The sequence below is a fragment of the Canis lupus genome, chromosome 12 (assembly GCF_048164855.1).
Source record: "Canis lupus baileyi chromosome 12, mCanLup2.hap1, whole genome shotgun sequence".
Classification (NCBI taxonomy): Eukaryota; Metazoa; Chordata; class Mammalia; order Carnivora; family Canidae; genus Canis; species Canis lupus.
The window spans coordinates 6,356,205-6,371,544 of record NC_132849.1 but is presented as its reverse complement, the minus strand read 5'-3'; the positions used below and the strand labels follow the sequence as shown (position 1 = coordinate 6,371,544).

At 43.3% G+C, this 15,340-nt stretch overlaps 2 protein-coding genes across 7 annotated transcripts in view; one reads left to right on the top strand and one right to left on the bottom strand.

Moving 5' to 3' along the window:
* The window catches only part of RNF115 (ring finger protein 115), a 74,623-nt gene extending 61,279 nt beyond the window's left edge, over positions 1 to 13,344 (bottom strand). For 2 of the 3 annotated variants that reach the window (XM_072769465.1, XM_072769464.1), the window contains exon 1: positions 2,733 to 3,077. Coding sequence is in view for 1 of the 3 variants with exons in the window: in XM_072769464.1 (XP_072625565.1) it covers positions 2,733 to 2,834 (102 nt within the window). In the remaining 2 variants the exon portion in view is untranslated. Of the gene's footprint in view, positions 1 to 2,732; positions 3,078 to 13,195 lie in introns of those variants that run through there. The other variant, XM_072769466.1, reaches the window with a different exon arrangement.
* POLR3C (RNA polymerase III subunit C) lies at positions 2,286 to 14,172 on the top strand. Of its 4 annotated transcripts, none has more exons than XM_072769429.1 (15): positions 2,286 to 2,405; positions 4,337 to 4,503; positions 5,420 to 5,675; positions 5,786 to 5,971; positions 7,017 to 7,105; positions 8,117 to 8,221; positions 8,355 to 8,447; positions 10,028 to 10,108; positions 10,392 to 10,443; positions 10,699 to 10,759; positions 11,188 to 11,338; positions 12,555 to 12,656; positions 12,782 to 12,831; positions 13,220 to 13,369; positions 13,813 to 14,172. In XM_072769429.1, the coding sequence occupies exons 2-15, from the start codon at positions 4,357 to 4,359 to the stop codon at positions 13,892 to 13,894; spliced, it is 1,605 nt and encodes a 534-aa protein (XP_072625530.1). In that variant the 5' UTR covers positions 2,286 to 2,405; positions 4,337 to 4,356; the 3' UTR covers positions 13,895 to 14,172. The 4 variants fall into 4 exon arrangements, with proteins under 4 accessions (XP_072625530.1, XP_072625529.1, XP_072625531.1 ...); XM_072769428.1 differs by lacking the exon at positions 2,286 to 2,405 and adding an exon at positions 3,143 to 3,306; XM_072769430.1 differs by lacking the exons at positions 2,286 to 2,405; positions 8,355 to 8,447 and adding an exon at positions 3,143 to 3,306.
* The last annotated feature ends 1,168 nt before the right edge of the window (positions 14,173 to 15,340 follow it).

Here is a 15,340-nt window from a genome sequence, read left to right as displayed (position 1 = left end):
TATGTATGAAAATCATATTACTGACTTTCCAGGGTTTGAGTTGGTTTTTCAATAGCAGTCAGATTTGTCCTGAACCAGATACTTACTGACCTGATCATTCTTACAACGAACATGTTCAAGGTGACAGCTTAGGCTTAAGGATCTAGAAATGGCCATGAAACATGAAACTCACTGGCTCATATATGAATCAAAATTATAATCTTGACCTCATTGCACCTTTTCCTAAAAATGCATGACAACAATGATTTTACTAAATATTTCCTCCTTCTCCCTCAATTTACTCTTTTCTACAGCAGTCTGTGCTATTCTCAATTTGAATTCTACCTATCCTTCAAAACTCAATTTAAATCCTATCTGAACTGTAACTTCTTCCCTGCACATCACCAATGCTACCGTATCCCTCTCTCACTAAACTCTTAACCACATACTATATCCACCCTATTCATGTATATTGTTTCTTTTTCCATGTTTGTCTTGTCTTTCCGACATAATTATGAGGTCCTTGAGGGCAGAAACCATATATTCCTTGGTATTGTCTCCAGGACCTTCAGATGAGAACCTTGTATGTATGCAGTATTCAACTTAGACATCAGGTATGACAGATAATAAACAATACTAAAAAGATCAAGAACTTCTCTTGGGATGCCTGGGTGGCTCAGTGGTTAAGCGTCTGCCTTCGGCTCAGGGTGTGATCCCAAGGCAGGGGATGGAGTCCACATTGGGATCCCTGCATGGAGCCTGCTTCTCCCTCTGCCTATGTCTCTGCCTCTCTCTGTGTCTCTCATGAATAAATAAATAAAATCTTTAAAAAAAAAAAAGAACTTCTCTGGGCATTAAACTAAGGCTTATAAAAAACTCCTACCACATCTTTCAAACTATCCCTTTTCAAGAGCACGAAGTGGGGACTTGAGATGTTAAGAAGATATAATAAGTTGTGAAAAGTTAGACTTATTTTTAAAGGCAAAGTGAATAGCACTTAAAGATCAGAAGACTGCAATGTTCAACAGGGCATCACATTCAGCATGTCACTAGTTACACAAGTACTGGCTGAATTCAAGACCCTCCTCTCTGTGGTTAAAGAGAGTTCTGGAGGCTCTACTGTCCACTAGCAAAAGAAAAAACAAAAACAAACAAACAAAAAAACAAAAAACAAGACACCAAGGCACCTGCTCTTCTTAGCACTGAAACATGGCAAAAAAACCTGCACACACACAGAGCTGAACCAGCAGGCAAAAGTAACATAGCACATAGATGAAACTACCCTGGATGGGGTGGGGCAAATGGAAAGAAAATGCCCTAAAAGCATGAAAAAGCACAACTTTTGGTGAAGAAGCTAAAATACCATTGAGGCATGTATTCACTAGACTCCATTTGTGTTTCTAGAAACTAAGACAGGGATCCCTGGGTGGCGCAGCGGTTTGGCGCCTGCCTTTGGCCCAGGGCGCGATCCTGGAGACCCAGGATCGAGTCCCACGTCGGGCTCCCGGTGCATGGAGCCTGCTTCTCCCTCTGCCTATGTCTCTGCCTCTCTCTCTCTCTCTCTCTCTGTGACTATCATAAATAAATAAAAATTAAAAAAAAAAAAAACTAAGACATGCATGCAGACACATTTAGTAGGATTTCTCACAGGCTGTATCTGAGACACAGTAAATACAGAGGTGGGTTGTTATATAGCCCCCCTGTCTTAAGGCTGAGGCTGGATAGTTCCAAGAAAAAGAACAACCATAACTAATTCTAAAGATGGCTGGCCAAGGGTAGAGTCTACATTCACTCTTGTGGGTCTCCCTGTAGTAGCTTATAACCCAACACACAAGAGCTGGGTTTGGAGGGTTGTAGCTGGCTAGCCTGCTGTAGAAGCACATTCTTCACAACGATTGCACCACTCTCCAGGGGCTAACAGACAATCTGGCAGAAACTGGTGAAAACCAATCTTATGTCAGAGGAGCCAGTCCCCAGCATTCTATCATGGGTCTTTTTATTAAGTGAAGAGACAGAATCGGGGAACGGGGCGGGGAAGGGAGGTGATGCTAAAACACGGGCAGCAGGACAACATGTCCTGACTTCTTCCTAAAGCCATTTCCTTCAATAGTGATAGGACGGACAAGGCAGTCTGCAAGTCATTAGCACACTTGTTTTCACTTTCACAAGAACCCTGGAAACCACTGAGGAGCAAAATCCTCACCTCCCCACAGTTACCTTCCAACCCTCTCTCTCTCCGCGCTTTCTTCCTTCCTTCCCTAGAGACAAGCGAACAGGGACAACCCTCAGCAATCCGCTATTTGGCTCCCCTGGGGATTGGGGGGCGGGGGTGTCCGATTAAAAGTGAAAAAGGCCGTAGAGGAAGGTGAGAAGTGCAGAAGATATCGAGAGGGGGGAAAGAGAGGTCATTGTGGGATAGAGACAAGGTAAGAAGGAGTGAAAGAAAACTAAGGGGAGAGTTGTCAGAACTTGCTGCGAGAGGAAAAAAAGATGAAGCGACGCAGGTGAAGGGCCGGGTGGGAGCGAGGGGCAGGTGGAACATCCGAAGGGGAAAAGGGCTGGGCGGGAGCTCTGGAGCCAGGGCCGGGACGCCCAGGATTTGGGGCCGGAGACCAGAAAACAGCGGGCAGCGGGCATTTGGAAGGCTGGTGTCAGAAAAATCCGGGCTGTGCGGGGCGTTGAAGACCCCTTCGGGGACTGCGGGGCGAAGGATCCCCGCGGATGCCCAAGCGCAGGGGCCACGGGGCTCTTACCGGTAGTTTGGGGCTGACCTCGCCCTTGCAAAAGTGGCAGAAAAACCGGTGCGCGGCGACAGCGGCGCCTGCGCCCGCGCCAGCCGCGGAGGCCTCCGCCATCTTTCTCTTCCGCCGCGGCCGTCCGAGAGGGCAGCGGCCCGTCCCCCGCCAGGCCGCTACCTCCGGGCTGCGGTCGTCGCCTCGGCCGCCGCCGCTTCCTAAGTGCGGCGGGCCGCCGGAGGCCGCGTCGGTCACGTGAGTCGGCCGGGCCCAGCGAGCCGGCGGCGCGGACGGCGACCCCGCGGCCCGCCTCCCGGCACCAAAGAGGCGCAGGAAGGAGAGTCCGCCCGCCGCAGCCTGCCCGCCGGCTCCTCAGACAGCGGCTCGCCGGTCCTCCAGCTTTCCAGCGAGAGGAAAGAAAGAGCGTCACCGGAAACCACCGAAACTCCGGGGTAGAGCGGCACGCGTGGTTCCCCTTTCCCTCCTCCTGGCTGCCCGTCCGCCTGCGAGGGAGGGCCGTGGGCTCCCCCTCTGCCCCGGCGGCCGGTGGGACCCGCAAGAAGCCGCATTGTTAGATTGCGTTGACCCCGAGGTTAGTGGGAAATGCTCCCCTGACGAAGCGGCCCTGTCTGTGGACCAGGGGACCGAGTCTGGAACGGGGACCTGCGTGAAGGGAGTGAAGAGCCGGGAGCTAAGTAGGCTCCCTGGAAGTCCTGTTGCAGGATGGGACAGGGTCCGGGATGCTTCCCCAAGCACATGCGGATGGGAATATAGAGCTGAGAGGCGGAGACTTGGCCTCTGGGGATTTGGGAGACTAACTGAACAACTCGATGCTTGGTAGCCCTTGGGATAATAAGTAATTATACTTTAGGGTCAGCTGTGTCTGTTTCTGTGTATGTTTACTTTCTCAAGGAGTAGAAATTTCAGAATTAAATACTGCCTTTCAGACAACATACTTCATCTCCTGTTTGAAACACCCAGTTGAGAAGCTTTCCTTTGCCTCCTTTTCTTCTTCTAAGTTGTCATTTCCTTTATGGACTGAGGTGACACTACCTGTTCATTCCCAACGGCCGTGAACAGTGGCCTTAATTCTTCCAAGCAATGGAGTATTGAATCTAAAGTCCGTGACATCGCAAAATCATCTACACCCAACTTTTAAAGAAAATTAGAATCACTCATAATCCCATTAAAGTAAATTTGACATATAGTCCTCCAGTCTTTTTTTCTATGCATTTTTCTTGCGGTTTTGTTTGTTTGTTTTTCATTATGATTTAATTGTCCTCTACGTTTTGCTTTGTGACCTGCTTCTTTCACTTAAGGAACAATTTTCTATGTTCATATGTATTATACTTTGTTTTAAATGGTGGCTAGTATTCCATTGTATGGGTATGCCATCATTTATTGAGTTAATTCCTATTGTTAGACATTCAGTTGTTTCCAGCATATCAGTATAATAAGGGAAATTACAGTGACTTTTATTTTCTTGAGACAGTATCTAAAATGAAAATTTTTAAAGATATACTGTTAAAATTGCCATCTAGAAAGTACACGAATTTGCACTCAGCAGCTCTACTTCCAACAAAAGAGGAAAACTATCCATCATATGGCCTTTTTCCCTCTAGCTCTGAGACTTCTCAGTACAATGACTCAAGCAGAAATTAAACTTTGCTCTTTGTTGCTACAAGAGCATTTTGGAGAGATTGTAGAAAAAATTGGAGTCCACCTAATCAGGACTGGCAGCCAGCCACTAAGAGTAATTGCCCATGACACAGGAACATCACTGGATCAGGTATGTGTGGACGGCATTAATTTGCTTTCATTCTTTATCTACCTTTAAATATTATTCCTCCCCACCCCACAAAACAAAAAAAGAGAGAAAGTCTGCCCTAGGATCAGAACAGTGTTATTTGGGGAATGAGGGGGGGATAAGATGTAGGCCTCAAGGTTCTGCTCTCAAGGTATTCCTGGTTCATCATGGCTTCTTAGGCAAATCTTTGCTCCTAATATGCTACACCTTGCTTATTCATAATAAGTCTATTAATCTCAGTGCTACCTTTAAGGAATAAGAATAACGGAGGGGAAGTACATTGTACTTCGAAAGGTTTTTTTGTTTTGTTTTTAGAGAGAAGCTGTGCACACACACACATATTCCGGCTAGGGTGAGAAAGAATCTGAAGCAGGCTCCACCCTCAGCCTTTGTCTTGATGTAGGGGCTCTATGTCAAAACCCTGAGATCATGACCTGAGCTGAAATCAAGAGTCAGATGCTTAACCAACTGAACCACCCAGGTGCCCCACATTATACTTTGAATGATCAGAGGAAATGAGTGTCAGAGGGAGGAATCTTACTGTTTTCTTCCATTCACATGTGATTCTTTTTTTTTTTTTTTAAGATTTTATTTATTTGACAGAAAGCACAAGCAGGGGGAGTGGGAGACGGAGAAGCAGGCTCCCCGCTGAGCAGGGGGCCCCATAAGGGACTCAATACCAAGACCCAGGGATCACAACCCAGCCAAAGGCAGACGCTCAATCTCTGAGCCACCAGGTGCCCCTTGACATGTGATTCTCAATAGCTTATCCAAATGGAGGGAGGGAAGAAGCACAGAGATCCTTAGCCAGCTCTTAGTAAATTATTAGACAAAAATTGGCAACAAAAATGAGCTATGACTTCAGATCTTTTCTTTCTTTCTTTTGCGTCCTATCTAGGTAAAAAAAGCCCTCTGTGTGCTTATCCAACATAACCTGGTGATATATCAAGTGCACAAACGTGGTGTAGTGGAGTATGAAGCCCAGTGCAGCCGCGTATTGCGAATGCTTAGGTATCCCCGGTACATCTATACTGCCAAAACACTGTACAGTGACACCGGAGAACTCATTGTTGAGGAGCTGCTATTGAATGGCAAAATGACAATGTCAGCTGTTGTGAAGAAAGTGGCAGACCGGCTCACAGAGACTATGGAGGGTTAGTACTGTACTCATAGCTGTTAGCAAAAGCATAGATTGGCTGGCTGCAGGACTGGAACTTCAGCTAACTTAGGCAATCTCATCTGCCACTTTCATCCTGTTGTACAGATGGCAAGACCATGGACTATGCTGAGGTATCAAACACATTTGTGCGACTAGCAGACACACACTTTGTACAGCGTTGCCCCTGGGTGCCTGCCACTGAGAATTCAGACCCAGGGCCACTGCAACCTGCCCCCATTCTTGTGATCAGTGAAAAGGACATGTACCTGGTTCCAAAACTGAGCTTGATCGGTAAGGAATTTTGACCCCTGAAACTATGATTTGCCCTGGTTGTGGATTCTTCTTCAAAGATTGTTAAATTAGTGAATGAATCGATCAAGCAGTTACCAAATATTTACTCTATGCCAGATACTGTGGTGTAAAATGAAAAAACAAGTCCCTGACCTTTTGGGGCTTAAGACTAATGTAAAAAAGACTTGAGTTACATTACTCAAATAATCAGATAGATGTATAACTAAGAAACTGATTAGTACTATGAATGAAAAGTATGAGATGTTATGAAAATATGTAACAGGGAACCAAATTTTTCAGGGTTTAGAGCACATGCTTCTCTGAGAAAGTAGCAGTTGAGCTAAGATTTGAAACAGAAGCAGGAACTAACCAGTGAGGTAATGTATGAAGGAGTACAGAGGATAAATATTTTTACAAAAGGAATAGTGTACAATGAGAAAAAAATAGGATATTTGAGGAAGTAAAAGATGGGTCAGTGTAATTAAGGCATGGTGAGCAAAGAGAGCCATGAGATGAGGATAGAAAGATAGGGGCTAGATCATGCAAGACGTTATACAGACAGCATCTGTTCTTTATCCTAAGAGCAAAGGAAAACTACTAAAGGATTTAAAGGAAGTGACATGATCTAATTTGCATTTTTAAAAGATTTTCCTGCTTGTAGATAGGATAGGGCAAAGGTAAAATGTAGACAAACCCAGTGAAAAATTAGATACAGAAAGGGTAAAGGAGACAGAGGTACTAAATGACATTTGTGTGTCTGACTTGCATGTGGGGGGAGGATGAATGGTCCTACTCACTGAAAGGAAGCGTTTGGAACAGGAACAGTTTGAGGTAGAAAGATTAGAACTTTCTTTTTTGAATATGTTGAGCTTCAAATGACTTCATCATTACTTCGAATTTCTTGGAGCTCCTCAGCCTCCCCAGCCACTTTAACCTAGAGGCAGCTGGAGATGTCTTGGGATAGAGGGAAACCTGCTCTCAGATTCAGTGATTTCCTGTCTTCATATGAGATGTAGCATAACTGTTTGCCTGTTTTATTTATCAGGGAAAGGTAAAAGGAGAAGATCATCTGATGAAGATGCTGCTGGGGAGCCCAAGGCCAAGAGACCAAAACACAACACAGATAACAAAGAGGTAATGGGGCTTAGGGGTCCTCACCCTAAGGCAAGGCAGAAAGATAACAAAGGTAACAGGCCCCAAGAGATTTACAAGGTCCTTGATTGAGAAGTAGTAGGATTAGGGATCCCTGGGTGGCGCAGCGGTTTAGCGCCTGCCTTTGGCCCACGGCGTGATCCTGGAGACCCAGGATCCAATCCCACGTCGGGCTCCGGGTGCATGGAGCCTGCTTTTCCCTCTGCCTATGTCTCTGCCTCTCTCTCTCTTTCTCTCTCTCTCTCTGTGTGTGTGTGACTATCATAAATAAATAAATAAACATTTAAAAAAAAAGATTTATAAAAAAAAAAAACGTAGTAGGATTAGTAGGATTATGAACTTCATTCAATATTGACCAAGAATGAACTAACAAAGTGTAAACTCCATTACTTTCTCCTTTCTGAGGCTTCATCATTAAACAGAGGTCAGATCTTATGCCAAAAAAGGGCCTTCTGTTTTCTCTCTGAAATAAGAGGCAAGGTCATGTGCTGAGAGTGGGAAGAGAGGGGTAAATAGAAAATTTAAGGATACTGGAGAAGAGTTCAGATAGAGAAAGATTAGGTAAATTCAGAGGTGAGTTTAAGGGATGCCTGGGTGGCTCAGTGGTTGAGCGGCTGCCTTTGGCTCAGGGCATGATTCTGGAGTTCTGGGATTGAGTCCTGCATCAGGCTCCCTGCATGGAGCCTGCTTCTCCCTCTGTCTACATCTCTGCCTCTCTCTCTGTGTCTCTCATGAATGAATGAATGAATGAATAAATAAATAAATAAATAAATAAATAGAGGTGAGTTTAGAGAATCTGAATTGGGTATTGTAAATTTGTCTCATCAAGGCCCTGATCCACATGATTGAATGATTTTTTTTTTCCACCCCACGTGGTTGCTACTGAATAGGAAAAAAAATAGTGAACAGTTAAATCCAAGCTCCTCGCCAGAAAACTCTTCCCCATATTCACGGTATCTAAATGTTTCTCTCTAATCCTTTTCTCCTCCTCAGCCCATTCCAGATGATGGGATTTATTGGCAGGCCAACCTTGACAGATTCCATCAGCACTTCCGTGACCAAGCCATTGTCAGTGCAGTTGCCAACAGGATGGACCAGGTGGTATCTAAGTGGGTGGGACGGTGTCCCAAATCAGGAGCATTCACTTATTTGCCAGATGTAGCCATTGGCATATAGCCAGAGTCAGCACAGTGGAGTGAATTCTGAATTGTAGTTCACTTTTCAAACCCAGACCAGCAGTGAGATCGTGCGGACTATGCTTCGGATGAGTGAGATTACTACTCCCTCTACTGCCCCCTTCACCCAGCCGTTGTCTTCCAATGAGGTGATCTTCATGTTCTTGTACTACTTTTCTAGCAGACTGCGGATGTGATGATTCTTATACACAGAGCCTGGGATTAGGTTGAGATCTGAGCCTTTGAAAGAGTTTTTATTGTTTGAGGTGGGACAGGGATTCTCTTCAAGTGTTAGGTACTGAAATATTGGTCTCTGGGGATCCATCCTTAAAAAACCTAAACCATTCTCCTAGCCAAAGTACAGCTATTCCCAGTTGTTCTAAGAATCCACTATCTGGAATCTGAGAACCTTTGTTGGTACTCAGAACATCATTTGGCTTCTTGTATTGCTTTTGTTCAGTATACTAGTTTTATGTATCTTAAATTTGTTTTTAGTATATCTGTTTCTTAAAATATAAATATTTAATGTACCAAATACATTTTATTTATATTCTATTTCATAATTATATTTATCCATATTATAGTTATATTTTCAGTTCATATTATTTTTAAAATTTTAAACTTATAACAAAAATTTCAGGTTTTTTTTCTTTCAATACAGTAATTATGTGACTTCTATTCAAACAATAGAAATGTATAATTTTTTCAAGTTGTAGCCCCCTATATTTTTAGAAATGGCGTTCAAGTTCTATATCTTATTGTGGGTGGTAGTTACAGGGATATACATAATTGTCAACACTCATCAAACTGAACCTCTAAAATCTGGGCTTGTTATTATATGTAACATACCTCAGTTTAAATATATATATATATAGTTAGGACACCTGGGTGGCTTAGCGGTTAAGCATCTGCCTTCTGCTCAGGGCGTGATCCTGGAGTCCCGGGATCGAGTCCCACATCGGGCTCCCTACATGGAGCCTGCTTCTCCCTCTGCCTGTGTCTCTGCCTCTCTATCTCTCTGTGTCTCTCATGAATAAATAAATAAAATCTTAAAAAAAAAGTTTAATAAATAAATATGTATATAGTTTCATGTGATCCCAGCCACAGGGATTCTTGTTAATAGTTTGATACCTAACTTTATTCAGACCTTTTTTTTATGTATAGTCTCACATTTAAATAGATATATGTATTTTTTTCAGCAAAAAAAAAAAAAAAAAAAAAGAATTATATTCTACATACTGTTCTAAAGTTGTTTTTTTTGTGTGTGTGTGGTTTTTTTTTGTTTTTTAAGAGAGAGATTTTATTTATTTATTCATGAGAGAGGCAGAGACATAGGCAGAGGGAGAAGCATGCTTCCCACTGGGAGCCCAGTGCAGGACTTGCTCTCAGAACCCTGGGATCATGACCTGAGCTGAAGGCAGATGCTCAACCACTGAGCCACCCAGGCACCCCTAAAATTGCCTTTTTCATACAACAGTGTATCTAAGCCACCTTTTTCATGTCAGCATATATAGATCTTATTTTTTATGACAGCATCATGTTCCACTTAGTAGCCATGTTGTACTTTATTTTAATCAATTCCTTATTATTGTACATTTGGATTGTTTCTAGTTTTTTTACTCTTACAAACAATGCTACTATGTATTTATGTATTAAACATCTATATTTCAACAAAGTCAGCAATTCTAAGTTCCCAAGCCCATTTTTACCTTCTCTTTTTGCTCCATAGATCTTCAGATCTCTGCCTGTTGGCTATAACATCTCTAAACAAGTTCTTGATCAGTATCTCACTCTACTGGCAGATGATCCAGTAAGTGTTTTGCTTCCTTTTTGGGGTTTTGTTTTTTTTGTTTTGTTTTGTATTCCTTTTTTTCCTGCTGTGTTTACAATTTATTTCTGCCACTGAAACCTGGTATCCTTCTGTAGCCTCATTTTCTACCTAGCCCAGCTCAGACAGTTTCTCTACCATCAGCTGATAGGAAGGCTATCTGCTACAGACTTTTGGCCATATTTGCTCCTTTGGAAACAGAATCACTGGACTTGCCATCCAGTTAACTCTCTCTCTTTCTCTCTCTCTGTGTTTTTTCCAATAGCTAGAGTTTGTTGGAAAGTCTGGCGACAGTGGTGGAGGAATGTATGTCATCAGTATCCTTACCAGTTATTTCCTTATAGTCAGGCAGCCTGAACTAAGAAGAAGAATGGTGACTTATGAAATAAAAGATTGGATAATATTTAGTATACTAAGTAAGTCAGAAAATTGAACTCATACATTGATGATAAAGAAGTAAAAAGGACTTTGAATTAACCGAATTTTAGTTAAGCAAAACCCTGTTTTAGGAATAAAACTAAGATCACAGTGACCAAACCAAAACATTACTGACCTTAACCCTCTACATGAAGACCTGCATAAAGCTCTAGGATCCCTAGCCACAGCCACTCTGGAGTCTGTCGTGCAGGAGAGGTAAGAGTGTCACCCTGCTCAGGGTTGGGGCCATTTTTCCACACTTCATTTGGATAAGCAATTTAATCATTATGTAAGCACCCCATGTAGATACATCTTGGTGCATCTTGCCCGTTTTTCCACTGGACTGCTACAGATCCCATCCACTACTGCTCTACTACTTAACTCCCAATGGTGCCAATTAACCAGCCTTCCTAAAGCCTTTACTTATAAATGCAGGAACTCGGGTACTCAAATGAGTCAGCAGTTGGTGACTCTTTTATGATTAGCAGTACCATCATTAATCTGTGGAGTTGTGAAAGAAATCTCTGACCACTGTTCTTCTCTCTGGTCCTGGCTCCATACATGGAAACAGAGCAACTGCCATCTGTGACTAGGAGCTAAAACTAATCTATGTCATGCCATTTGCTTTCTTTATTCCTTTCCAGGTTTGGGTCTCGTTGTGCCAGAATATTCCGTCTAGTTTTGCAAAAGAAACACCTGGAGCAGAAGCAGGTAGAAGACTTTGCAATGATTCCAGCAAAGGAGGCAAAGGATATGCTTTATAAGATGCTCTCAGGAAATTTCATATCACTCCAGGTAACCAGTAGCATAACAATCACCAACCAGTGGAGCTGGTCAAGGGTGAAAGAAACTTCTGAGGCAAACCTCCTGAACCTCAAACAAACTCTCACTTCAGCTCTAAGACAGAAAAAAAGATTAACAGAGACCTAGCAAGCACTTGAAGAGAATAGGGAAGCTTTTTTTTTTTTTTTTTTTTTTTAGAATAGGGAAGCTTTTTTTTTTTTTTTTAATTTTTATTTATTTATGATAGTCACAGAGAGAGAGAGAGAGAGAGAGAGGCAGAGACATAGGCAGAGGGAGAAGCAGGCTCCATGCACCGGAAGCCCGATGTGGGATTCGATCCCAGGTCTCCAGGATCGCGCCCTGGGCCAAAGGCAGGCGCCAAACCGCTGTGCCACCCAGGGATCCCCCTAGAATAGGGAAGCTTTAAGTGGCCTTAGTTAAATAGAGGCACCTCAAGAAATCACCCCAGAATTCCCTTTTTCCTTAGCTCCTACTCCTTGTGATTTGTCCTTTCCCCAGGTGTTAAATCTATTATATAGATTAAATCTGCCAACATCATCTATTGGGTCCGCAAAGCCAGGTAGTATGCCCTATGAGGAAATAGACAGAATGGATTTGGGAGACAGAATCACAGTTCTGCTGCTGACCCAGTTACACTGAGCAAATTATCTACCGTCATTTTTTCTTATCAATACAATGGTGATGGGTGGTGGTAATAAAAATAATAGTTTGTCCTAAAGATCAAATACAATCTACATGGCACATAAGAGTTGCTCAGTAAGAGCAGCCTGGGTGGCTCAGCGGTTTAGCGCTTCCTTCGGCCCAGGGCATGATCCTGGAGACCCAGGATTGAGTCCCATGTCGGGCTTCAAAGCATGGAGCCTGCTTCTCCCCCTGCCTGTGTCTCTGCCTCTCTCTCTCTATCTCTCTCTCTCTGTGTGTGTGTGTGTATGTGTGTGTGTGTGTGTTTCTCATGAATAAACAAATAAAATCTTAAAAAAAAAAAAAAGGTTGCTCAGTAAATGTTAATTGCCTTCTCTTTCCTCCCCACTGAGGATGCTGACAGTCAAGTAGAAAAAGCTCTGCATGTGGCTGATTTTGCTATAAACACAGATGCTGAATGACTGGGGAAGAGGAAAGGTTGAGTTGCTCTGGATGGAACAAGTGTTTACCTTGCCATTTTTTGAAGAACAGTGTGATTTCTCTTTTTCTTTCTGTGGACAAATAGGAAATTCCCAAAACCCCAGACCATGCCCCATCCAGGACCTTCTATTTATATACTGTGAACATCCTATCAGCTGCCCGAATGTTGCTGCACAGGTGCTACAAGGTAATTTCTTTGGACCTTCTCCCCATTTCCTCCACACAGAAGAGTCTAACTCTAATGACGCAGTTAGCCGGTACAAGAGCTACTTAAATAGAACCATGTGCATTTCTTGTCTTCTCTTCCCTCAGAGCATAGCCAACTTGATAGAAAGGAGACAATTTGAAACCAAAGAGAACAAGTGAGTAGCATTTTCAGTTGAGTAATTACATTTTTCAAGGTCAAAGTCTTAAGGGAAATTTCATATGGAAATAGAAAACAATAGAGACAATAACCAGTCTAGTTGCATTGAATTATTGGCTTAGGTTGACCTAAATTGTACATTAGTCTAAACTGTTCTGATGTACCCCCAGTGAAATAATTTTGCAGTTAAATTTATTTAAAAAGGCAGTAAAAGTTTCTGGAGTGAAGTCGTATTTCTAGTTAAACTTGTAAAGACTGTTCTTGGATGGTGGCAATATCCACTTTGATCAGGAATGTGGAAGAAGAGGGAGTTATGCCTTAGGGCTGATGGGTACAAGAATCTCCAGAGCTAGGGGACATACCTCAGAGTTGTGTTTGTCTGACAGGCGTCTACTAGAAAAGTCTCAGAGGGTAGAAGCCATCATTGCATCTATGCAGGCTACAGGTGCAGAGGATGCACAGCTCCAAGAAATAGAGGAGATGATCACAGTCCCCGAACGCCAGCAGCTAGAAACCCTGAAGCGCAACGTCAACAAGTCAGCATCATGAATCTCAAACCTATGTTTCAAAACACCTTCCAGACAAGTCCACCTCCATACCCAGCCACCCCTCCAAGTTCACCCAAGCAAACCTAAACTCACTCTCTTCTTTCCCGGCTCAATTGGCAGAATTTAATCCATCTATTTTCTTAAGCTTAAAAACTCTGAAAGCATTTCAGCTTCTACTGCCTGCTCACACACTCTTATTCACCAAGTTTATGGATTTAACTTCAATAATGTGTCTCAAATCTGGCCTTTTATCTTGGTCCTCATGCAGGCCCTCATCACTTCTTTCCCAGACCTTTGCCATCACCTCCCCTTTCAAACCATCTCTCCATTTCAAACCAAGTAATGCTCTCAATGCCATTCTCTATGGCCTCTAACCTTATATATGCTAATGAATGCTCAATCTGAGCAAATGCTTTCACTTTTTCACTCAGGTTGGATGCCAGTGAGATCCAGGTGGATGAAACCATCTTCCTGCTGGAGTCCTATATTGAGAGCACCATGAAGAGACAATGACCCAGAAGAAGAGCCTTTCTCAGAAAATCTGAGGAGATTGGAAGGAAAAATAAAGGAGGTGCCTAGGTGGCTCAGTTGGTTTAGCGTCTGCCTTTGGCTCAGGTCATGATCCCGGGGTCCTGAGGTTGAGCCCTGTATTGGGCTCCCTGCCTGGCGGGGCATCTGCATCTCCCTCTGCCCTTCCCCCCCTGCTCCTGCGCTCGCCCTTTCTCTCTCTCTCTCCCTCTCTCTCTTTCTCTCCCCCACCTCAAATAAAAATAAAAGAGGTACCTGATGCATTCTTTGCAGTTGGATACATTGCAGATTGTTCTACTGAAATGCCCCTCTATCCCTACTGCCCAGAATACACCAGAAAGAGTTTAATATGTTTTTTTAAAGTTTGCTGATCCTGTCTTAGGCCCATCACTGTATTTTCCCCTCATCTGATCTTGGCAGGGGAAAGAACTTTAAATCAAATAGATTAATAATCGATCAAATGCATCATTTCCCATCAAGAAGTCAGCCAAGGAGGGATCCCTGGGTGGCACAGCGGTTTGGCGCCTGCCTTTGGCCCAGGGCACGATCCTGGAGACCCAGGATCGAGTCCCACATCGGGCTCCCGGTGCATGGAGCCTGCTTCTCCCTCTGCCTATGTCTCTGCCTCTCTCTCTCTCTCTGTGACTATCATAAATAAAAAATAATAATAATAATAAAAATTAAAAAAAAAAGTCAGCCAAGCCTGTGTTTGAACATCCCTGGCAGTGGAAGAAACTTCTTCCTAAGCAGTTCATTCTATTCTCAAAAGGCTACACCTTTTCTTTAATTTGTTAAATTGTAATCTGCCACACACAAACAGTGTAGGGAATGTGTAGGGAAAGACAACCACACAGAGGGGAATAAAAGCAATTTTCAGGGCTAGCAGGTGGACTGGCCCCAGCATTCACACTAGAATCTATGGATAGAAGCCACATTTGCCAACTCCAGGCTTCCTAGCACATCTGGAACTGTACATGTAAGACACTTAGCACAATGCCTGGCATATGGTAAAGCCCTCAAGAAGTCATTGCCTTCCTCTTCTCCATGGTTTCTTAAAAGCTGCAATTCTAAGTTTTCTCTCTCCGTACCATGGATAGATGATTAATATAGTTGATGTAATTTGTCCCAGCAGCTTCCACTCACTTAAAACAGGTAGGTGCTGTTAAAATCTCTTCAATTTTGGGACACCTGGGTGGCTCAGTGGTTGACTATCTGCCTTTGGCTCAGGTCATGATCCTAGGGCCCCTGGGTTCAAGTGCTGCATCAGGCTCCCCACAGGGAGCCTCCTCTGCCTATATCTCTGCCTCTCTCTCTCTGTCTCTCATGAAGAAATAAATAAAATCTTTAAAAAAAACATAAAATTAATCTCTTCAGTTTCCTCTTAGCAATGTCCATTCTCTGTAATTCGTCAAGATTAATGAACCAATCCAA